At 38.8% G+C, this 23995-nt stretch overlaps 1 protein-coding gene across 1 annotated transcript in view; it reads right to left on the bottom strand.

Moving 5' to 3' along the window:
• Positions 1-23258, bottom strand: part of musk (muscle, skeletal, receptor tyrosine kinase) — a 32283-nt gene extending 9025 nt beyond the window's left edge. The window contains exons 1-15 of the mRNA XM_042509459.2: positions 23024-23258; positions 16696-16822; positions 15944-16095; positions 15650-15777; positions 15215-15356; positions 14956-15080; positions 11322-11481; positions 10849-10855; positions 8917-9180; positions 8590-8783; positions 8034-8057; positions 7414-7502; positions 2347-2518; positions 1985-2171; positions 1708-1899 (exon numbers count right to left, since the gene is read on the bottom strand). Coding sequence (XP_042365393.1) covers positions 1708-1899; positions 1985-2171; positions 2347-2518; positions 7414-7502; positions 8034-8057; positions 8590-8783; positions 8917-9180; positions 10849-10855; positions 11322-11481; positions 14956-15080; positions 15215-15356; positions 15650-15777; positions 15944-16095; positions 16696-16822; positions 23024-23105 — 2045 coding nt within the window. The 5' untranslated portion in view covers positions 23106-23258. The remainder of the gene's footprint in view (positions 1-1707; positions 1900-1984; positions 2172-2346; positions 2519-7413; positions 7503-8033; positions 8058-8589; positions 8784-8916; positions 9181-10848; positions 10856-11321; positions 11482-14955; positions 15081-15214; positions 15357-15649; positions 15778-15943; positions 16096-16695; positions 16823-23023) is intronic.
• Between the last annotated feature and the right edge of the window lie 737 nt (positions 23259-23995).

Below are 23995 nucleotides of genomic sequence, written 5' to 3'. Positions count from 1 at the left end.
AAAAAATCCTCTAAAACAATAAAAGTCCAAACCTTTTTATTCTCGGCACGACTATTTCTGACACATTTCACGTGAAAAACTAAATGCATCACTATCAATGTCTCTTAAAAAAGACTGAAAATATGGACCAATATACTTATAAGGTGATGGGCTAAATCAAACAAGCACATTTTTTTTAACAACTCTTTTTAGTGTCCAGTATGTACCGGTTAGACTGTCAGAATTATGAGTACTCATGAATCCATAACTTTTCCCACTTGCCCACTCTGTCTCTCACACTGTTATTGTTGGGTACCGCTCACACTACCTGCTACAGTGAGTGCACAAGAAGAAACCAGTCAAGTCATCTGATAGCCAAGGCTAATAGTGCATTCATACGCCACTAAAATAGTCATTCTTCCAACTCAGGCGTGTTCATGAGCTTTAACTTGTACTGTTGAAACAACATGGATGCTATAAATAATTTGTTTGTTGCTGTATTTGTTGCTTAGAGCATTTAAACATCACGCTCATAATGAAGAGCAAAGGAAACGGAACAGATGTGCCATAAAATATGATAAGCAAATCATTTTCAGATTATATCAATGCCATAAATGTAGCAAAAGGCTGAGTCATCTGCTACTTGTCCCTCAAAGAACAGCTGATCATTGGTCAGTGACATTTCTCAAGTTTACATAGTATACCTATATACAAGTAGGATGCAGAATCAATGCATTAAATAATGTGAACATGATGACTGGTAATGCATTAAGGATGAGCTGTCAAACGTGCATGCACTATAACAGTGTCACAGCAAAAATGACACCATATTTGCCTAAAGTATCAATTTGGACAATTCGATTCATTTATAAGAATCACCTGGAAGTAACCTGGATACTGTGACAAGATCGGTCTGTCCACCACTATCCCCAAATCTATATTATATTTCAGCCCAACCACCCTCTCTATGATGTTCTACAAGGTTAAACAAAACTTTAATCTCTATATTTAATCACTAGCTGCCCTGAATATATTGCCTTTAATTGACTGAATCATTAGATTTTGAATATCTTTAGTCAATGCTGCACCGGTCAGTTATTATATTTTAGTTTCCTGCTAAGTCACAACTTGAATATATGACCAATATCTGCCTAAAGAACAAAACTACAAACCCCTTATAGTCGCCTTAAGCCTAAAATATAGATTTGTATATGTTCACATGTTTTAATAGATTAATGACATTTCAAAAATGCAATGATTTTATGACCCAGGTCTGGTATTTAGTCTGATCATGGGGATTAGTTTGCGACATTTGTGTCTTGCTGTGAGCAAGCGTCAGTGTGGAGTGAAAGTGACACCTGTAGCAGCTCGGCTTGTGACTCTGTGAATGACGCAGCAGTTCTCAGAATGACCAGTGGCCTTGTTTAGTCACTCTATCCCCCCTCTCTCACTCCTAAACCTGTCTCACCCCTTTCTCTTCCTCTGCCTGAGAAATATCCACCTCAGCATGTTAGCCCGTGGCAGCGATTATGATGATGACATGGCAATACTAAATATTAGTCTGAGTAATGTAATATTGCAAATAAAAATCCCTCTTTGATTGACCCATATGGGGGTGGAAAGCTGTTCAACCTCTTTTCCAGTCTTTCTTGGTCTCTCATGGTATTAATCAATTGAATATACATATAAAATTTCCCCTTTTCCCTCTGCTGCATCTCACCCTCTCACCTGGCTTGGAAAACTCGTCCAAAGGCTCCTTCTCCAATATCTCTAACATATTGGATGTTATTTCGGGGATACTCGAGGGCCAGCAGCTTTGAGTTCAGCAGCAGGGGAACCCGCTGGTACATGGGGTTTGGGTGGAGTCGGTCCAGCAGGAGCTCTGATGGAAGAGCACTCAGTGTTGGTGTCTCCATTGCTCTGCAGGAAGAAAAGATGAGTGAGAAATCAAAAGAAGGCCACAACCCAGATTAATAAAAAACTGCGCATTTTGTCTTTATCGTACCTCTTCCGATTTCTCCACTGCTTCCTCCGTCTACGGCAGGCGAGGATGCTGATGGTAAGGAAGACTGTGGCTGCAAGTGCAGTCAGGATGATGACAATGACGGACATGGAGTAAGCTGGAGATGATATTGTGGTCGCTGGAGGGAGACGTGAAGTTTGACGAGGACCTGGTATCTCTGTATTTATCACTGACAAACAGAAACAGTTAAAATGAAGGCATAATCCCAAAACCTTATCTAAAATTTAAGTTGCATGCTAGATGCTAACTGGTAAAAGGGCATCCTATATTGTCTCTTTGCCAAGTGGGTTTTATGATGAGAAATTGAAAACTGGAATAGAAAATAGCTGCGCAAAAGGAAGTACCTGATGCTACGCTCTCCTGACAGTGTGGCACAGCGCAGTACTCCCAGCGTATGTTGGGATTTGAGGTGTAACACCAGGGCTTGTCGCTGATTCCTCCCGGGTTCCTACAGTAGTTTTCTGAGTTCCTTAACTCTGGAATCACATCCACTGACAGTCGGTGCTGATGGGGAACCTACAGGTGAGAGAAACATGGAGAAAGTCATCAAGGAAGAAGAGCTTTGTTGACGTTTTCAAAAAGCAATAAGCAGTATAGAACTAAGTATAAGAGGAATTGGGAAACAAGGAGCCCTTTACTTCATGCTCAGTCAGAAATTTACAGTTTCTTTCTGCTCCCTGTGGTTGTAAGGGGAGTAAATCAGAAATCCAGCCTGCTTGTTCAGAGGCGTTTCTGGGTAAAGCATTATCTGTTGTGTTCTACTACTGACCCTTTGCTCTGGAGAGGACATAAAGGAAACAGACTTGTCTTGAGGGATCAGTAAAATATGATCAATAAATGTCTTGCTGTATTTGTTTTTCTCAAGTATTCAAGAGCTTTTCCAAGCAGATTTTCAATGGAGAAAGTTTTTAGCCAAAGAAATACAACAAGATTAGAATGGACATTTTCATTCAAATCAGTGTAGCAGGATGGTCAGGGCAGCAGCCATTTTCTTTGGATCATTGCCATTGCAACTGTTGTTGTGGGCTAACTAACGTACAAAAGTCAGTATAAACAGACTGACTTGGAGCAAGCCCTGAACTCACTATGTTGTCACCTTAACAACTAAGGACAATCGCCATTTTCATTTTTTCTAGGAAAATTACCATGGGAAAAGTTCAGTGTCCCCTCTATGCATTCCATTTCTATGGTTTTGACTTTTCCAAAAATAAAAAATAAAAAAATCTGACTCTTCATCAAAATCTAAGATGGGCTAAGAAGTACTTAAATAAATTTTTTAAGGCCTTGTTTAAGGTCTGCACTAAGGTTACAGTTTAATAACCACAGAGGGTGTAAAATGTACTACAGTGAGGGATATTAGAGTTGCACGGTTGTATCTGCAATCTTTTAAGAGCCAACTCAAATACAGAACATCTGGTGTCTTCGTGTGTCATGAGCTTTAGTCATCAAAAGAGCAATGGTCCAACCTATCCCAAGAGATATGAAGTTATGAGCTGAAACGGCTGGCTTCCATACATGTGCTGCTGTAGCTGAATGTGTAACACAAACTGCTCACAGGATTCCTGCTGGTGCCAGGAATGTTAAAAACAACAAGTCCTCCTCCCTAAATGGCAGGATAGGTAATTTGTCATTGCCTTCCAAAACAATCTATACGAGCATTTCCTGATCAGGCACACCTGTTTGCCGGATAACATAGTTTGTCATTATGCAAGAAACTACATGGTCAACCAAAACCACTTAGTTTAGGAACAGGGAAGACTGTGGACATGTTTAAAAGAAACCAGCATTAACTCCTGGTAGGAGATGGGATGTGGAGTCCAGTCATCCACAAGCCCTCTACCTGAGGAGGTTTTATAGCACTATAACCATGTCATGCCTCTTGAGCCTTTGCTTATGAAGGAGAACAGTCATTGTTCCAAATACCCAGCCCAGTTGCTGGAAGAAACTGTTGGCAAAGTATGTTTCTGCAAACCACAAAGACTTTACATTTACAAGTTTTATGCGTATTAACGATTCTGAAGTGACGTACTGTTGTATACAAACTGACATATATTGGGAAGAGGAGGGGATGATGGATGGTGGGATGCTGCAGACCACTGTTTGTGTTTTAGTGAGTCATTGCTGTGTTTCCATTGACTTTTTAGGCTTAAAACATGGGGGTTTTTGTAGCGACCTGTCAATGTTTTTCCAGAAGCTTTCTAGGCACCAAATGTGGGTGTTTTGTAGAGACCTGTCGGTGTTTTACCAGTGGCTTTCTAGACACTAAATGTGGGTGTTTTGTAGCAACAATCAATGTTTGGCTGCACTAGTTTTCTATCACTCCAAACCACACAAAAAGCAGAAAATAGGCCACTTCACATGCAATGCACACTATAGCATACATACAATATGTGTTGAGTATGTGCTGACCATAAATGTGATTCTACTATGGAGAGTAACATATGACATGGAACATTAGAGTTTGGGGTTCATTTCCTACAGGACTCATACATGCAGAATATTTTATATCCACTATAAAACATTTGCTTAAAAACATCTGCTCTTTGATGCATGGAAGGTAAATGATGACTTTGGACCGAGCTATCACTGAAGTATCTTACATAGTATAGTCTAGAAAAACGACACTAACTGTGCAAAGTATTAGGAACAGCTGCTTTTCTTGTGACTCTAATGGACCAGGTAGGCATGTAGAAGCTACATCTTGTTTCAACTGTAATCCACTATCAGTTATTATACAGAGTATTATGACTAACAGATGATTCATGCCTCAAATTTTAAGATGTAGACACAAATAGCAAAGGACACTCAAATCATGCACACTCACAGTGTAGTGGATATTAACTCCAATTTTGACATTTCAGAAGCCTTATTCTGTGTTATTTTAGTTGTTAATAAGTAGTTGTGAAAAATATTCCCATGAAAGAGGAACGTTTATTTTAACCGAATGGGTCCACATGAAGGCAATTTGAGTTCAGAGAGAAAATGCTGCAATCAGGTTCTCATTGCTCTCTGGGAGAACTGTTCTTCCAGACATAATCCCAATCATGCTATCATTATACTTACAACAGGAAATGAAGGCTTTGGTGCTAGCCAGAAACTTAAGCATCATCATCAAAGTAATCCCATCATGTTTAACAGCCTACCTTTTCATTTATGTTTGGCCAGCTCATTATATCACAGAATTACAGGGGTTATTTTCCTGGAAGTAGCACATGCTTCATTCTCACTTCCTGAAGTCATGGTATCTTCTCAGTGACTTTCCTGACTTAAGTGCAGGCCAGGGGTTCTCAGACTTTTTTAGACCACAAAACCCACTCAAGGAAAATGACACCCCAAGCCACTCAGTCCTCCAATATATGTGTATATGTACACAGATGGTCTTCAGGTTTAACGATAATAGATTTAAGATATCATATTATTAAGTAACATAGGGCTCATTCTCAGCCACTCAGAATAAAACCCAACAGGCATTCTGCAGATTTACAGATTCAATGTTTAACTTCAAATGCTTGTCTTGTTTCCATGTATAATGGGGAATTGGAGAGCGTACTCACTCAAATATGTTGGTAATGCCAAAACTGGTGGTCAAAGATCAGACAGTGATAGATATAATCAACATTTGGGTAGCTGTGGCTCAGGAGATGGAGCAGCTCATCCACTGATCTGAAGATGGGCAGTTCAATACCCCATGTTGAATGTATCCTTGGGCAAGATATTGCTCTCCAATTTTCTCGGTATTTGTGTCATGGTGTGTGTGTAAAAAACTGATGAGCAGATGTCCTTATGTATGGTAGCCTTTGCCACCTGTGTATAAAGTGGTCGGAAGACTAGAGGAGGCAATGAACAATTACACATTTGTTTACTTTTGGTTTTTTTAGCTTTGTTTGTATGTAAAATGTTTCATTTACTCTGATGGCTTGTATTGTTGCAACAGCTGAGCTCCTGAAAAACACCTTACCAGAAAGCGTTTTAATATGACAACTAACACTAGGTGTTATCATGCCAATTTTAAGTAATTTTTGCAAGAATGAGTCCTTGATTTCAGACAAAGGTGAGTTTCATCACTTTTGTCTACTAAAATGCTAACTAGCTGTTTTTTGCCAGCTTTAGCTAGCAAGAAAAAATATGTTATATTAGCTTAATTGATTGGCTGAAAATGCTGTCTTTAGTTGAGTTTTTTGAATCATCAAGCTCACTTGTTTTAGAAGGAGAATCTTGAAAAGAGGGAAAATATTTACTTGATAGCTACATGTATGGCATTGTACTAAAATAGCCAAACACTCCACTACAGCATCTAGGACCAACTCCAACACAGTGGGGAAATACTACACAGTGGGTGTGGAGATTGGGCTTTTTATTAACATGACCTGTGATCCCACAGAATAAGAATATGAAATATTGCTTCGTCAGGTCACTACTGTAGGTTGCAAGAAATATACATTCAAAATTTTAGCATCATGTGTTCTTATGTGCACATGTATTGGAATGTGAAACTGGTTTGTGAACTGAAGCCAACTGTGTTGAGAAAAAAAAAGAGAAAAAGGAGACAGAAAATTTGCTAATATTTGTGAATCACATAAACATTTTTCTCAGTTTCATGACACGTGTCTTTGTGTTTGTGAGCAAGTGTAAGTGTGTGTGTGTGTGTGTGTGTGTGTGTGTGTTACAGAGTCTGTGCAGCATATGCGTGTGAAAGCTAATTGCTTCCAGAGGCAGGATGTGACATGATGAGCCCCTCCCTCTCTGCTGACCTGGCACAGACACACACACACACACACACACACACACACACACACACACACACACACACTGCACAGGAGAGTAGTAACAGCTTACCCTGACAGACTCTCTCACTGAGCAAAGCCATAAAAACATAAAGAGGCTGTTGGGCCACAGGGCCTATGTGTTTGTGTGAGTGTGTGTGTATGCACCGTGATGTTTGCACTTGTAAGCATTTTTGTGTTTTTGTGTTTCTGGTTAGAGGCCAGGAATGTTTGATATAAAACTAAACATCCACACACAAAGTATCAGTCACACTTCAACTATTCACTGGTTAAAATCTGCAGGAAACTTGGATTCTTGGATACATTCATAAATACAGGCATTAGTTGTGTTGGCGGCCTCGCTATCAACGCCCTTAGATGTTATCAACCCTATTTAACAATGCCCTTGTATTCTTTTAATTTTTTCCATCTTTAGTATGTAGCAAATGTAATTGGCAGGTCATTGTTAAGCCAGACTATAGTTTTAAACATGACAAAATGACATGAGGACATTCCCATAAGCAGATTCTGCACTAATTAAGTCTTTGTGGACCCCACCCTCTATTCACATGTGGTTCTTTTGTAACTACACTGTATTTTTGACTCGTATATATGTGGAAACATACACGTAGACACAATCCACAATACCTGTTGTCTCCACCGCTGACATGGTATCCCAGACCTTGTCACATTTGCGCTGCCTTGGTAGAAACGGCCTCTGTCATTGTAACATGTTGCTGTTGACACAAAACAAAAAGGGATATATGATGAATGTGTAATTTTCAACGATGATGATCTAAAGTAAACATCTCGAAGCTTTTCATTTGAATAATTGTCCGTTAAATCACTCTCGAAACTAGAGAACACAATGGTGTTTGAGCCTATTGACCACTGATGGAAGTATTGCAAAACTTATATATTTGTATTGCAGTGTGTCAAGGATGACTTTTGTGGATAAAAAACACTGTATTAAGGTTATTGCTGTAACTTCATTTAAAAAAAAAAGCATTTAACTGGGAAAATACAACTTTACATTTATCATGAAGGGTTCACAGGAAATGCAATGTGGTTTTTCATGGAGCTTTTCAGTGGTAAAAAAAAAAGGCCAACTTTTGTTTGACTCCTGTATTAAAACAACAATGATTTGTCTATTGCTCCCAGAACTCCATGAGCTGTAGTATTAAACTGCATTTCCTGTCATTTTGTCATTGATTGTGCTGATTAATACAAATACATTTGTGTTGCACATAAACACTTCTCACACTTACTTGTAATTTGATCCCTCTTGATGTCTGAAATGTAAAAAAAACCAAAAAAAAACAGATTTAGTAATCACAGCTATTAAGTATTCTGAATAAAAAATATCATGCATAAATCAGTATAGCACTAAAGGTCAGTCCAGTACATTAAACATTATATTACAAAAAAAACATGCATGTTTCTACACCTACATCCTTTAAAGCAACACCACACACACACACAAGCCTGCAGCTGTATATTTTGGCTCAGCAAGTCAGGCCCTCTTAATGACCTCATCAGTATCAGTGACCTGCAGTTTAGCAGGCCGAGCTTTATTTGGCTGTAAGTTGCTTTTCTTTTACGTAATGCTGCATTTCCTTTCTGCTTTTCTGCTCGATTGCTCAAGCAGTTTCTTCAGTGCTGAATATTTAGCCAAAACAATTCAAATATATACTTATTATTTTTCAAATAAACCGTGTTTCAGTTAACTCCTCAAGTGAGTCCATGTAATTCTTCACATTTTAGATAATGTGCTTCTTTTTTTTGAAATACTACTCAAAGTTGTCTCACGACGTGATATCTTACCTACAAAAGGGACATGGGTACAAGCATCGGGGTCTGTGCGAAGGCTCGGTAAGGCCTGACAGTTGGGCAGCAGTGAACTGTGAGTGTTGGACCCAGTGACAGAGCTGAAGACACCAGGCTGGACTGAACTGCTGCCTTCTAATACCAACCACTCCTTATGGCAGTACAACTCTTTCACTGCCAGGCAGTGTTCTCTGTTTGGTAAAGGGGTAAAAAAAAAGAGATGATGATGTGCCATCAAATTAACATAAGTTAATTTGTAACTTAGGTGATTCGTATACGGTTCTATCAAAGAGCACAATGGAAGCAAAGAGCTGCATACGCTACCTGCAGACAGGTTTAGGTGCCGGTCCTAACCCTGATGGGTTGCAGTCAGGGAAGGAGGAGTGGCAGAGCAGTGAGCGCACCGCAGGACTGCACTGCATACTGAGTCCTTCCAGCTCTGTCCACCAGCTCTGAACCAGGTATTCCTGCATGTCCTCGGGATCCGATAGGGACGAGTTAAAGAAAACCAGCAAGTCATCTCGCAGGATGGTGCGGCACACGTCTCCACGATACGCACTGCAGTAGCCAGCGATGCCCTTGTAGAGTCTGTGGGTAGAACACATACATAAACATCCATGTACACACAAGTATACGATTTGATTGCCTCACCCAAAAGAATCCAAAATGTGCATTTATCTTTCATTAATTTTTTTATACCAGCTTGTTTTTCTGTACACCACTTTGTGCTCATTTCACCAATGTTCTCTAACTCCTAAATAGTCCTCCAAAACATGAAAGACCCCTCAGCTAAACCATAATTACTCTAGAGAGTATGGCATAGTAAAAATTAAGTCATTGATATCGACTGTAACTGGAGTGAAAAAGTATAATCTGGGAGTAAGTATTGCTTTTGTTTCTGCTTGTCTGAAACTTGATATTGTACATATGAGCTTGGACACCTGTGTTAACCTGTGTTCACACCTTCATCTGACACGTCCATCATGACGCTCGTCCATGACCCAGATTTCATCCCTAATCCATTAATCCCTCGCCCTTTATCCCTTCATCCCTTCTACCCTTTACCTTCATACCTCAACCCTCATTCCTTCATCCCACTTCCTGCAATCCCTTCATCTTTCCCTTCGTATATTTTATCCATCATATCCAATACTAAATCTTAATCGTTATCGGCAGGATCTTTGTTAGCTAACTGACAGTTAACTTCTGTGGAGGTGTGTGCACTTAACAAAAAGAAAAGAAAAAAAAATAAATGATCTACATGTGAAATATCTTCTTTAAAATCATCCAGATGTGCTCTCAGAAAAGGCTGTAGAAAGTCCATATGAAACTGCATCCTGTTCTGCCTGTTGGACTTAAGTCTGTTCATCCTCCAGCGTGGATCCACATGTCTCTGTCTGCCTCACATCCAGGCTCTCTCTGCCTGCTTGTCTGTCTGACAGTCGGTGTACCGCACCACTTACAAACTCCAGATGTCACCTCATGGGAAACTTGATGCTTCAGCAGAGTCAAACCATCAAACTTAAAGTTGATCTGTAAATCTATCAACCCCATCATAATGTCTTTTTACTTTCTCTCTTTGACTCCCAGTTTCTGTGTTATATATATATATGCTCCAGATGTTCTCATAAGTTGACAAACATGTAAAATCTAACCATTTAGGCTTTATCGTTGACCTGCAATCCACTATCTCCTTCTTCATTCTTGCATCAGAAATTCTCATCAGGCCATTCCCAAAGCCAACAACTACCTTTCGTTCCTCTTACCTTTCTCTTTATCTATCTTGCTCTCTCTGCAGTTACATAGTCCAGATGTGGTAACTGGGGTACAGCAAAGTTCAAATTCAGCTCACACCATATGAGTGACTTACAGACTGGCTCCCTCTTGGCACTGAAGGTTTATTGCAAGAGTTGAAATGCATATTGTCTACGGCAGAACCAAAGGAAGCAACGGCACTTAGTTTCTTCAAACACAGTGAAAACACAGATGGTGTCCACATAGAATTTAGTGACCAACAATGTGCTGTGTCATTTTTATGATTCAAGGTGGTTCAACCGAGCTGAAACACACACAAACCTGTACTGTGCTGTTTGCAAGTGTGTGTGTCTGTGTGTTTGTGTGTGTGTGGTGTGTGCTAACTGTACATGTGCACATGCAGTCACAAATTGCCATGCAATGAAGAGAGGAGAAACATGGAGGGAAAACATGATACAAAAGGTAAAGAAATTTAACATATATAAGGCCCATGTCTCTTACCTCCACTCTATGGGGAAGTGACAATATCCAGAATTTGTTGGTTGAAGAAACATAAGCAGGAGAAAAGGGGAGAAGAGAGGAGGGAAAAAGACAAAAATCAGTCTCAGTATGAAGAGAAAACCAACCATGGTGCTTCTTTTACCAACTCATGGTTAACTTTGAGCAGACTGAGGGATAGCCAGGTGGAGGAACAGTGTGTGTGGTCAGGGAGGACGGCATGTGTGTGTTTGTTTTAGGTGACTGTGGGCTGAGGTAGGAACCAAATGTGGGGGAACAACCAACAGCTGAAGCCACACAAAACACAACCAATAAAACTGGCAGGTCACATACTGTAATTCAAGACAAAGCAGTGACAACCCCCTTACACACACAGATATAAGAGCTACAAGTATGTATGGTATTTGGCTTGCTAACTTCAAAATGATTGGAAAAAACTGTATCAAATGGAGATAAAAAAAAAGGGGGTTCACTACCTGCGACAGTGACTTTAGCTGTTGCCTTGACAGTATTGGCTCCAGCGCTGTGCTTGTTGGAGGCCAGACATGTATACAGAGCTGGCTTATTCACCGTCACTTTAAGAACGGACAGGATCACCTCTCCTGTCAAAGTCTCTTCGACTGATGCGCCTGTGATCTAGAAAACAAGAAAAAAAAACATGAACAGCAAAGCAAAAGACAGCAGAAATAATTTCATATAAAAGGACAAATTACACTTAAAATATTCACCATAACTGTATTGTCTTTAAGCATGTTACATGCCTCCTCTCATCAAAAATAGTTATTAATTGTTTTTTGTTCACTTGAGAGCAGCACAACAACCTGAAAACACAACATTGTCATATTATATTATCTTATACTGCTGTGATGCAAAACTTTTGCATATTTAAACATCTGCACAGAGCAACAGTAGACATTAAATAGGTGGTTTCCGCCAACTCTCAATGGAAATATTTAGCTCTTTAGCTGCTAAATGCTCCAATACACTAATACTGATTAGTTCAACTTTAAAAACAGACTTCACTACAGCTATATGCCCTAAAACATCATAATTGGGCCTCTCTTTAGTACTATAAAGTATGAAGCTTTTAAATGTTACAAATGATTCCATTGAGGTATGGCAGCATATCTGAAACTTTCCAAGCTCTTTTTTTTCTTTTTAACCTGTAACTGAAGCCAATCTGCAGGACATCTTTGATGAGTTTCAAATAATTAGGTGAGAATTTTGTTGGTCAAAGATTTCATAATGAAAGCTAAGAAATGACCGTTGCCCTATGTTAGCAGGTATCATTTCTGTCCCAGGATGATTATGAGTTTGGTTATATCCAGATCACAGAGGTTTAAATCTTATGAGATCAAACGGTGTAGCAGGCCTTTTGATCCCATTACTTACCAGATGATGGCAGTAACACAAATTGAGTTGTAAACATATCATGAAGGTGGGAAAATTTGACCGAAAAAATCCATCATGAATTATATTTTAAAAAAGTCTTTAGATTGTATGTGTAATGTGTTCATTAACTGATTATACTGCAGTGTCGTGGGTGCTGAGTCGAACACTATTTGACTGGCATTAATATAACGACTTGTGATCATTTAAAAGATTTAAGAATTCCCTGGTATTCACACTGGGCAGATGTAACCAGATAAAATGTCTTTGTTGTTTTTAGTTTTTGCATTGCTGCACAACACTCAGATATATCATTTATATATATACATGTGGGACTCTGTGGAGTGTGTGTGGGGGTGGTTTGAGGTGCTGATGTGCGAGGTGTCTATATTTGAAGCTGTGTCTGACACCGCCTGTTTTTAGGACGAGCACGATCCAGCAGCCAGGCTGAAATTAATAACCTCAACAAGCTGCCAGAAAAGCAACTCACACAGTCATTTTAATCAGCACACACACACACACACACACACACACACACACACACACACACACACACATATTATTTACAAGCATTATGGGCCTGTAATCACATTGTAGCTAGCACCTAAGACTGTTAAAACCCAGACATTATGTGGTGTATGTCTGCCCGCAATGGCATGCTTAAAAAATGTCATTTAAATGTAACATTTTTAAGGTGGCCAAGTATGTAAGTCCATATTTGTGATTTTTTCAAGCCTTTAAAATTGGGTACTTTTTATGAGGATCACAGAGGTTTGTAGGGGTGGAGTGGAAAAGTGAGACTACTATGCATAAAAAAAACAGCCCTCTTAAAAGAAAAAAAGAGGAGCAAGTGCATGACAAAATTTACAAGATTTTAATTTCAGTGCAGCCACTAAAATCTAAATAGAGCATTGTTTCTTTAATACTCTTTATTGCCTACAGGAAGTGGAGAACTCACTCTCCTGGTGTTTTACTTAAATTACATTATTGCAGTATAAGAAAAAAAATGTTTGTACTTGCCACAAGTCATTAATAGTGACTTCTCCTGTTGTCTCTAAAAGCATTGCATGTGGCTACAAATGCTAGGGGGATTGAAACAAAACCATCATAATGGCTTCCATGTTTTGCTGTGGTCCAGTGTTATGGGATAGCCCTTTTTTTTCTTCTTATAATTATTACTATTACCTTATTATTAATTTGAACATTTGTATTATTATTATTATTATTATTATTATTAATAGATTTTTAGACTTAGCATACCTTATAATATTTAGACACTTGACTCTCCCTGTCACAAAATCTGTGTCTGTTTTCCTGCATTATCAAAATATTTATCTTCAGGTACTGTTTCATTTCCCACAGTTTTCCTTCTTTTTATGATCTCAATAAACACCAGCCCTCTGTAGAGGCTATATATTCCAAGGAAACCACCTTACATGGCTGGGCTGTTAGACCATCGAGCCAGATTCTCACACAAGTCTACAGTTAACACAAAACATTCGACACCCCGAGAACATTGCTTGCTCCTTTAAAAAGGCATCCCAATTAATAACTGATAACACCGTGAATTGTTGGCTAAATGGAAAGCAATCTCTTCAATCCTCTGTCACTATAATGAGAATTCCTTTGCTGTTTATATCACTGATCCCACAGCCAGTCTTTAACTGTGTCTGTGTGTGGAGGAGAGAGAAAGAGAAAGACAGGCAGGGAGACGGGGGATAACTGTGTGATTTCTTGTGTGTCTGCATTTCAGTATACTGTACGTGTGTGTGTGGATTAGCGTCGCTCGTGTCCTGTTCTTCCTATTTGCCCTTGCAAATTAACTCCTGTGTTATGATTTTAATCTTTTTTTTTTCTTTTTTTTTATCAAGTTACATGGACAACAAATAGACAGCATACCACTGTTGTCATGCACAGTCACACATACAGTGACAGGTGTCTCAAAAAATCATCATTAAGCTTTAAATCACTTCTGAGCAGAGTATGTTGCTTCTATAGACCAAAATTAATGGGACACTATAGACTTAGCATCTGCATCAGCAGTACAGATCTGTATGTCTGTATGCCAAGCAAGAAACCCAATGAAGAATTTGTACTAAAAAAAAGTCATGGATTTTAAAAATGTACTGTAGGTCAGTTTATTTATGCAGTAAATTATTGTCTTAAACCCTGTGTCTGTTATTCAGATCTACCAGTTTGCTCAGCAGCTGATTGCCACCAGACAATGTTACTGTGTAGGTTCCAGATCTACACCGCAGTATGTGAAGATGAAGCTTTCATAAATAAAACTTAATGTGAGTATTATATTAGACTGCAATGCATGTTGGCTTTCCCGGTTATTGTCACAGCTTTCCCATTATGTCAGGCTCTGCAGTTGACAATGTGTCACAATGTCAGCTACGTGATGGAATTTCTCTGACGCTGGCTAGGCTGAGGAACATTTGAGCCAAACTTAACTCACTGTGAAGGAGACAACAATACTCCTGGTGAGATCACAAGCATTTGGGTGTAGCTACTACCTAAACAATGTAATTGCCTTGTATTTCATGGTAAAAATTCAATGGAGAGCTTCAGTGTCTTGTTGGTTTAGACAGAACAGAAATACATTCATAAAGATACAAAGATTTCAACAGAAAAATACAAAGAAAGAGCAAAGGACTATTTAGAAACCAATAAACATCTGCTTCTGCACACACAAAAACGCTAAAGCTGAACACTCACAGTATTCCCATTTTCCAGCCAGGTGATGGTGGGGATCGGATTTCCTGTGGCGTTACACTCCAGGGAAATCTGGCTGCCATACGCTACTCTCTTCTCCTTAGGAACTCGCAAGATTCGTGCTGGAGCTGAACACACAGCGCAGACATAAACTCACACACACATACTGCAACCAAACAATTATGTGACACTGGTTTGGACTGAAGTACGTATGTACACACTGTACTAAGCATAGAAAGTGAAACCACTTTAAAATACATACCCTGTACCTCTATGGTGACAGGCTTCGAAAAGGCCAAACCAAAGCTATTCCTGGCCACACAGCGATACTGTCCTGCATCCTCCTTCTGTATGTTGTGGATCTTCAGTGCACCATAGTCAAGAATGGTTACACGGTCGCTGATCTACGAGAAATTGGACAATTCTTTTATCCTCCTTGTTTTTGGTTTCCCAAATTTTACAAGACACCCAAGACCAAGCCAAATAAGAAGGCATTTTGTTTCTTTTGTTAATATTAATCTACAGTCTGGATAACTTTGTAGTCTGTACCCTTAGCCAGTGATTTTGTAACTAACTGCTTATAATCAGTGAAACATTTCATGTAGCTGGAAAAATTCCATAAATGTCCTGTTGTTGTTGTTGTTGTTGTTGTTGTTGTACTTGTTGTACTTAAAACAATGGATAGTGCATATTTTACCCTGATAAGTTCATCGTCTTTGAGCCAGGTAACATCCGGTTTGGGGTTGCCGAGCGTAACACAAGGCAACACTGCTTTGGATTCTACCAAAAGGGTCACATTGGTTGGATGGCGTTTGATCTGTGGCTCTGTCGGAGAGAGTGACAAGATGGTTTAGCCATTTGTTTCAATGATATTGTAAGTGTGTTTTTCATAAAAGAGATTTATAATCTGCATATACTTTAAAAAAATAGGGACTCAAGATCAAGATTGATCCTTGAGCCATACAATCTTGAGAAATAAAAGTCAACATACTCATCTTTAACTGCAGAGCTCCACAGCTCTTGGCTGCCTCTCCAATGCCGTTACTTGCAAGGCAGCAGTACTCTCCATTGTCCGACTCTCTCACATGAGGGATGGTCAGCATCTGTCCCTTCTCCCTGGTTATGTACCGAGGGTCATAGTACCTGGTCAGACAAGGAAAAGGAAATATACGTAGTAAATGGACCACATTTATACAGCACTTTTCTAAGTGACCACTCAATGCAGCACCATTCTCCAATTCACACGCTATATAAGGTGCCACCTGCTCAGCAGATAATTATTCATTGCACACACCAACTGGTAAATGATCACTCTTCTTCCTGAGCCAAAGCCGCCCCTATCAAATGTTTGAATATGTGAGTAAATATGTTTGTAATTGGCATTATTTATATTTCATATTTTTGCAAATGTTTGCAGTGTGATCGATGGTCAAAAATGAGCAGCTAATATTACATGCATTTTATCCAATTAGCTTCATTATTTAACAGGAAGTGCGCCAGGCTTAGAAGCCAATTTCAGTGGTGGCCAAACAGTGTATAACTTTGGATACATCACATGATGACACTGGACTAAAAAAGACTTTAAGTTTTGGAATTGTTATGCGACATATCTAAATGGGAAAGTGCATTTTGCATCAAACAGGCAGCCAAAATAAAGATAAAATTTCACAGATGATTAGATTTTTTGTCTAAAAGATTAGTCACTGAATGCTAAAGTTGTTGGATATTTAGGTGTAAACTTACATTATTGGGTGATTATTCTTGGTCCAAGTGATGTCAGCGGGGGGACGGGACTCCACTTCACAGATGAAGGTCGCATTGTGATCGAGTAGTATGTCCACCGTCTCTAATAAGGTGATGATACGAGGCGCTAGGCGGTGAAGATAAAAAGAAAAGCAAAGAAAAAGACTTTTGTTACAAAGCAAGAAATTCATCACATTTTATGTTAAAACCCGTACAGATCATTGATAGTGGATGCTTTTATTTTCTGTAAACTACAGAGGACATAGCTGAATGTGTCATTGAGCTAGATCACAGCTGCATCTTTTCATCCAAATTACTTGACATTTTGGGTGCTTTTATTGTAGATTGAATCATCTGTTTCAGTCACTCAGTTTCCAGCAATGACTGTTGACTAATGGAACCACATCGGAGGTTTTCTTACAGCTTTGACCTAAGTAGAGCAGCAGGGGGGTGACCTTCAGGGGATGAAAAGTCTGTTTACTGTTGAAATTATATATGAAGCATTTGGGAATTTCCAACTTTATTCAAAGCTAGAAGAAAAAAAAAGAGAATTATATGGAAGAGTGACAGAAAATGAATGACTTAACTAGTTGAACTCTGAAGTTTTTAAGTTTGTTATAGCTTTATTTTTGTATTCAAGTAGAAGTTGAAACAAGGACAATACTTTAATTTAAGGTGCAAGGATAGGCTCCATTCCCAGTGTGCACACTGTCCCCTACTATCCCGTTGCCACAGATGGTCTGCGTTAAAAGGAAAATGGGTAAATTACCAGTTGTGTGTACACTGCAAGTTATTAGAACCAGTTGTTTTTTTCTGTGATATAAACCAGGTGAAAATCAATATTTATCTCATCCATACAGTTTGCTTCAATCACAAAAGGGGGTTGTGGTAAAAAGGTTATTTTCCGACAAGTGGACATAAATAATTAAATGGTCTGACATGTATTTATTTTTTACTCTGGGTGAATATATTGAAGGGGAGAAAATGAGAGGGGGAATAAAAACAAAGAAAAGACATGTTCAAAGGGAAAGGGGATGGAAGAAGATTGTAGTAGCGAAGGGGTAGGCAGCAGCTGTTTATGTGGATTCAGATTAGAGACATCAGCATTGCTTTAAACTTTGTATGAACTAAAGAGCGGAAGAGAGAAAATAGAAAACAGAAGAGAGAAGAGATGGAAAGATCAGAGAGGGAAGAAGGAATGACAAAGAAAGTGAAGAAGAAAAATAAAGGAAATTATAGACATGGATGAGGCTTACAGGATGTTGTGCATGTTTTCTCTTTTCTGAAATTAAGATTTAAACAACAACACAGCTGGAAAAAACAGCCCACATCCCCACCTCCAACCTCAGGTCACTGCTGCTGTTTGATTCATGGACCGGTGATGGACAGAAAGCTACTGAAAATCAAACTGAACCCTTGACGCAAGGGCTTTTAAATGCTGGGATGCAATTTTTGCCAAGGTCAGAGTAAGGTGAAATATCTCACTGGTACCTGCTTTATTACATTATTTCATGTATGCAGTCTAAAATCTCAATTTTAGCCATGCAAGTAGCATATCTATATGAATGACACACATGGTTTGTTGGTCAGGTGGTCTACCACTTAACTAAAATATCTCAACACAGTTGGATGGATTGCAATGAAACTTTATATATTTGTGATCCCCAGACAATGAATCACAATGATGATGGTGATCCCTTGACTTTAGTGACATTAGCAGGTTGAAAGTTTTGGCTTTTCCTGAAATGTCTTAAGAATTACTGCACATATTGCTGTGACATTTGGTAGATATGCATGGTTCCCAGAGGGTTAACCTCAGTAACTTTGGTAAACTCCTGACATTTCCTCTAGCATCACCATAAGGTTCACGTTTGTAAGTTTCCTTTGTTAAATGTCTCAACAACTACAAGATGTTTTGCATTGACATTTTATGCAGATATACATGGTCCGTCGGGATGATTCCCAATAACTTTGGTGATTCCTTGACTTAAGCGCCACCAGGAGGTTGACATTTTTGGCTTTTGTTGACACATCTTGAGAACAACTGATGGATTGCTTTGAAAATTGGCAGAGATGCATGGTTCCCTGCAGATGAATCCTAAATGATCCTCTAAATTTTCCTAGTGCCAGCCAAAGGTTCATATTTGTGGATGTCTCAAAGACTACTGGATGGGTTTCCATTCATGTCCTACTAAGAATGAATTTTAATAACTTTGGTGATCCCCTGAATTTTCATCCAGCAGCAATAACAGCAAAACTACAATGACATTCCCATCAGCCTCAGTTGTCCTATAGTGCTAATTTGCAAAATAGCATTGTAATATGCTAAACTAAGATTGGGTTGGCCTGGTTTGTGATTGGGTTTATTGCAAAATGTGTTGTTTTTTTCGATGTTATTTTTGCTGTTGCCAATATTATGTCTCCATAGATGGACAACATCTGAAGGGTGAAGGTTTCACTGTGGCTCATGTTTAGCCACATGACTCATTATTTAGAGCAAATGGAGAGCCTCACCGGATTTGACCTTGTGAGAGGTTCTTGTTATGAAATGCTGTTTGGACACCAGAAGTGATAGAGTGCTGGTGAGGCCTTCAGAGGAGGCCAATTACAGTGGTCACATCTGGCCTCTACTGAAAGGACTGCAAAAGACTACTTGATTCAAACCAACTGCCTTTTATTATCACTCGCTTTCTTTAATTTTACTGTTTGTGTGTGTCCATTAGTACATAGAAATACAATGCTGAGCTTAAAACTGTTGCGAGTTTGCTGAACTTGTTTGTTTTTCCACATGAATGTCTTTGCAAAACGCGGACATATTATCAGGTTGCTTTCACCGAAAAGAATACTACCGTGTAGGTGACATATGCAAATAGCTTAATACAACTGATACTTAAGTTTATTGTAAGGCAGCACCCTTTAGTGGCCTTAGTAATAATTACTACTACAGAGAAAGAAATGACACAAGGTAGTATAAAACCAGACAAAGTCTGTGTAATGCTGTTTAAAGATGGATGAAGACTGTATATGTTGGGCAGAAGCGTTGATGGATAGGCCAAACAAGAACAGGACTTTTACCAAGGAGACGTTTGTGTTGTGTTTGTGTTTGTGACCCAAAGTAAATGCTGACTTCTTTTAATAACAATGTGACATAGTATGCTAAAATGTGTGGAATACAATGTAAGTGACATATGGCTGTTTTATGACATACATGACAGTACGCTAGCAACACAAGTACTTATTTAGAGCCAAATCATATGTTTTCTAAACCTAACAAGCTCATTTTGTTGCCTAACCCCTATCACAAAGACTTATAGCGTAAGTGACCATTCCATAAGTTTAAAGACATGTTTAAAACTCTGGTCATTAGAACTGTCATATATGTTGAATTTGTTTGAGGTCAGTGAAAATCGACCTGTTCATGAATTCTATAGTTGTCAACTACAGTTGTGGAGATCACCTTGGGGAAGGTAAATCCTGTGATCAGAATAGTTAGTCCTATTACTCTTACTCACATAATGCTAATGTCTTAGTGAATTTAATAGTGACAATAAAATACTCCCCATTTTTCTCTGGACCCCCTGGAACTCCCTTGAATCCCTGTTTGAGAACCACTGATCTACAACGTGCCATTTACGTATTTCTTTATTTGTTGATGCCTTCCTCTGCAGTGGCCATGAATAAATCTTCCTCACTCAATCGTAATAGCATGTTTTCTGTTTTATTTATTACAGTATTCACTGTCAATCTTTTCTTCATCTTAATAGGGACCTTCTGTACAGATTATAACTTATAACATCCTTTGGTTCTTTTGGTGTTTACTTTGATTTGCAGTTTATCCTCTAGCTTTTTTCCATGCTTTAATCAAAATTGTAAGCAGCATTCTCCTTGATTCTGTCATGCAGACCAGAAACATGCTGTTTTTTTTAGTCGAGTCCTTCATTGTAGTCAAACAAGAACAAACACAAAAATAGTATTGTTCTTGTGGCATGTCAGGGTATCAGATGTCTGCGGGGGAGTCATCCATTGTAGTGGTTCTTCTCACACGGATACCCTTTTAACCTAGCACGCCATGTTTACATGCACAAATGGTCTTGAGTCATTCTGCTACAACATATTTTCTGCTCTCTATGTATAGTCAACAGATTATGTGGGTAATTATAAAATATGTCAACATGTTGATTTTACATGATTACATGTTGTCTGCAGTAACTGAGGTGTACTGATGTCTAATGCTGTCACCAGTGCATTAATAAATTTAAAGCTTGAAAGTGGAAAACTGCCTTATTCCCAAGAACACTGCGACTTGAGGAGGCCCTCAGGACAGATATAATTCTTTTAGGGGACATTTTAATGGTGATGCTCACGCTCATTTCAAAAGAAATCAAACACAGCTAATAAAAGTCAGCTTAGCCCCACAGAACTCATAAAAGAAAATCATTTTGTGTCATCTCAGCTTTGCTCAACAGACCTACGCCTAAAACCACAACAAAGAGCCAATATTAACAATAATGAGAATACAATAGTGCAGTTTTACAACACTTGCTAAATATTAATTTGCAGCCACAGCTTGTAACACTCTGCTCAATCTATTCACAGATGTTTACACTGGTTCACGTTTGTTCACTTCATTTAAGTTCAGACTAACAAGTCTTAAAAGTTCCTTTTGCAAATTACAGGTTATAGTGAGATGAAAAAAAGGGTACTTCATTGATCTCATATGTGAGGAGCTGGACTCTGGACATGTTCAGTGTGAGGCAGGGGAAACAGCTTGCACTACTGTGTCCGAAGCTCAAAACTTCCTCTGACCACTTAAAGCTGGGGTCGACAGTCTGATTCAGGCGTCATTGGGCAAAAATCCCATAATAACCTTTGAGCATATTGTAATTCAAGTGGTCTGAGAGATTCTAAGAGAAACTTCTGTCCATTGCATGCTAAATGACAGTCAAAGACTCACAATCTTTACGATGCAAACGCTCTTTTGTGCACTGAAGATATTGTGCGTGTAGAAATTAACACTTTGATGATGGATATCACCTTCTATGACAAAAGTAGTATATTTTCCAAAAAAATCTCAATGGCTCTGACAATCTGTTTTTTCTCTTATTAGCAGAACATCAACTGTAGCTTTTGAAAGTCTGGTGAAGGGTTTTGGTCCAATTACTGGAAGGTAAATAATGTTTCTCACTCCCACATAAGTTATTGCTGACAGGATGCCTCAAGTGATTTGGACCGACAAGACAGATGCCGTCCACATTGATTTCAGTCTTTTAATCACTAACATATTATGTAAAGCACACGATGTTTGCCAAGCCCAGCCCTGCACCTCGACACCCCAACCCAGCTCTGATATCTTCCCTGGCAGAATGTGACAGCATCCACACCACCTGTTTTTCGGAGCCAATTTTCAACATGTACCCCTACATCTGTACTTATAAAACATGTATTGTATGTCAATGCAAGCCTGTGCATGTGACTGTAAAACACTGCCAACATTTGATATGGTACCCATCTCGTATGTCCTGAGGACACAGCCGGACTTGCTGCGGTCAAAAGTCTGCAGCCAATGAGATGCCCGTTTGTCATTATTTCTGGACCTGTTTTCTTTTTACCAATACTTTTATATTTCATAGTAGATGATAATTAATTAAAATCATTGAAGGTTTATCAAAGCTGTTGGCTCAAAAAAATACAGGAAATACACGAGTTAATGTAATATGGATTGAGGTTCTGATCATATTGGCTCACAGCACAACTGTGGTGGAGGTGAATTGGTTCCTAACCACCTTTATAACAGCCTGCAGAGAGCATATGTTGAAGTGTGTAGGAAGGATATAGATTTAGTCACATTTACACTATGTAGGCCTATAAACACCTTCTCCTTTCCGCCACAGGATGTGGTGAAAAACAGGTGATCTCAGAACAACATGTGTTGGGAAACTCCACCTATATTCTCTATCGCAAAACTATTTAAAGGTAAAATACAGACACCAGAATAAAGGATGCTCCTTAACAATACTAATTTTTCCTCACCTTGCGTGTGATGATCTTTAACCTACTGACTGACACGTGTACACATATTGAGATGGAAGTCCTGTATGATTTAACCTTATCCTTTTTTCATCTTCTGTTTTAGTGTTTTCGGTTTACATTTTGTGATAATTATTAATAGTGTGTCTTAAGCACAAAACAACTTATATTTGATAAATAATGTATACAGAGTTGTGTGTAGCTACAATTCCTGAATGTGCTTGATAGACTTTTACAACTTCTCCTAAAAAAGACACTTTTAAAAGCCCTCTGAGTACAAGCATATAGAAACGTCACATACCTCTCTGTATTCCGTAACTTGAGGTGACCAGAACTAGCAGAAAGAGGATCTTGAAGACTGAAATGGTTTCTAGAGCCTTCATCCTGGTTCTTGAGTGATCCAGCTTAACAAAGCGTACAGAATAAACCCTCTGGTTAGATTCCCATGGCTGGTAAGGAGACGTTCTCACTTGGTGCGTTTCTTCACCGTGTGCGTCTGCGTGTGTCTTGGCCAGGGACAACCATGAGCTCTGTGCTTGATGAGGACCAGCTCAGTCACTGTGTGTGTGTGTGTGTGTGTTTGTGATGGACAGTGGCAGCTGCAAGCTGTCCTCATGTACAGTCGCTCAGGTTTTGTAGCTTTGCTCAAAGCTCTGAGGCACCAGTGCTGGAAAGTTATCCTCATTCACAGTAATCAACAACAGTGTCAGTGTACTGTTTATTCGTGGAACTGCACAACAAAGTGTATTCAACATTTGGCTTTCTAGTGCCACATCAGTCTAAATAAGTCACATTTAGGATACAACTGAAATTGGAATCAAAACATAGAGAGCACTATATAATACATTACAAATCCACTTTTTAGCATGCTGTACAATGCTTTTATTGTCACCTATGTCCAATTCTGCTTATATTCAGTCCAAGTTACCGCATACTGCAGTACAAAACAGAATACCTATATACTGTATAGAGCACGACACAAATGGAAAAATCTGAAATTAAAGCAGTAGAGAATAGTCACATCATCACCCAGATGTTAGAACATAAGAGAGCTTTCCTTTTTCATAAATTTCAGTGTCAGAATACTGTTCAGATACAGTCCATCACAGTACACTGTATCTAATTTTATCATTAGTGTTCAGTCTTATATGCAGATATAAAGATTATTAACAAACACATACTGTAAAACATTAGCAACAATATTCATTTTTACAAACAAATATACATATTCCAACTTGCTATTTAACATGTATTTACTGTTACAAGTTGACAC

This window comes from Plectropomus leopardus, chromosome 20, assembly GCF_026936395.1.
Source record: "Plectropomus leopardus strain MGB_pleo_1.0 chromosome 20, ASM2693639v1, whole genome shotgun sequence".
Lineage (NCBI taxonomy): Eukaryota > Metazoa > Chordata > Actinopteri > Perciformes > Serranidae > Plectropomus > Plectropomus leopardus.
The sequence above is the reverse complement of the archived record's forward strand: the minus strand, read 5'-3'. Positions and strand labels throughout refer to the sequence as shown.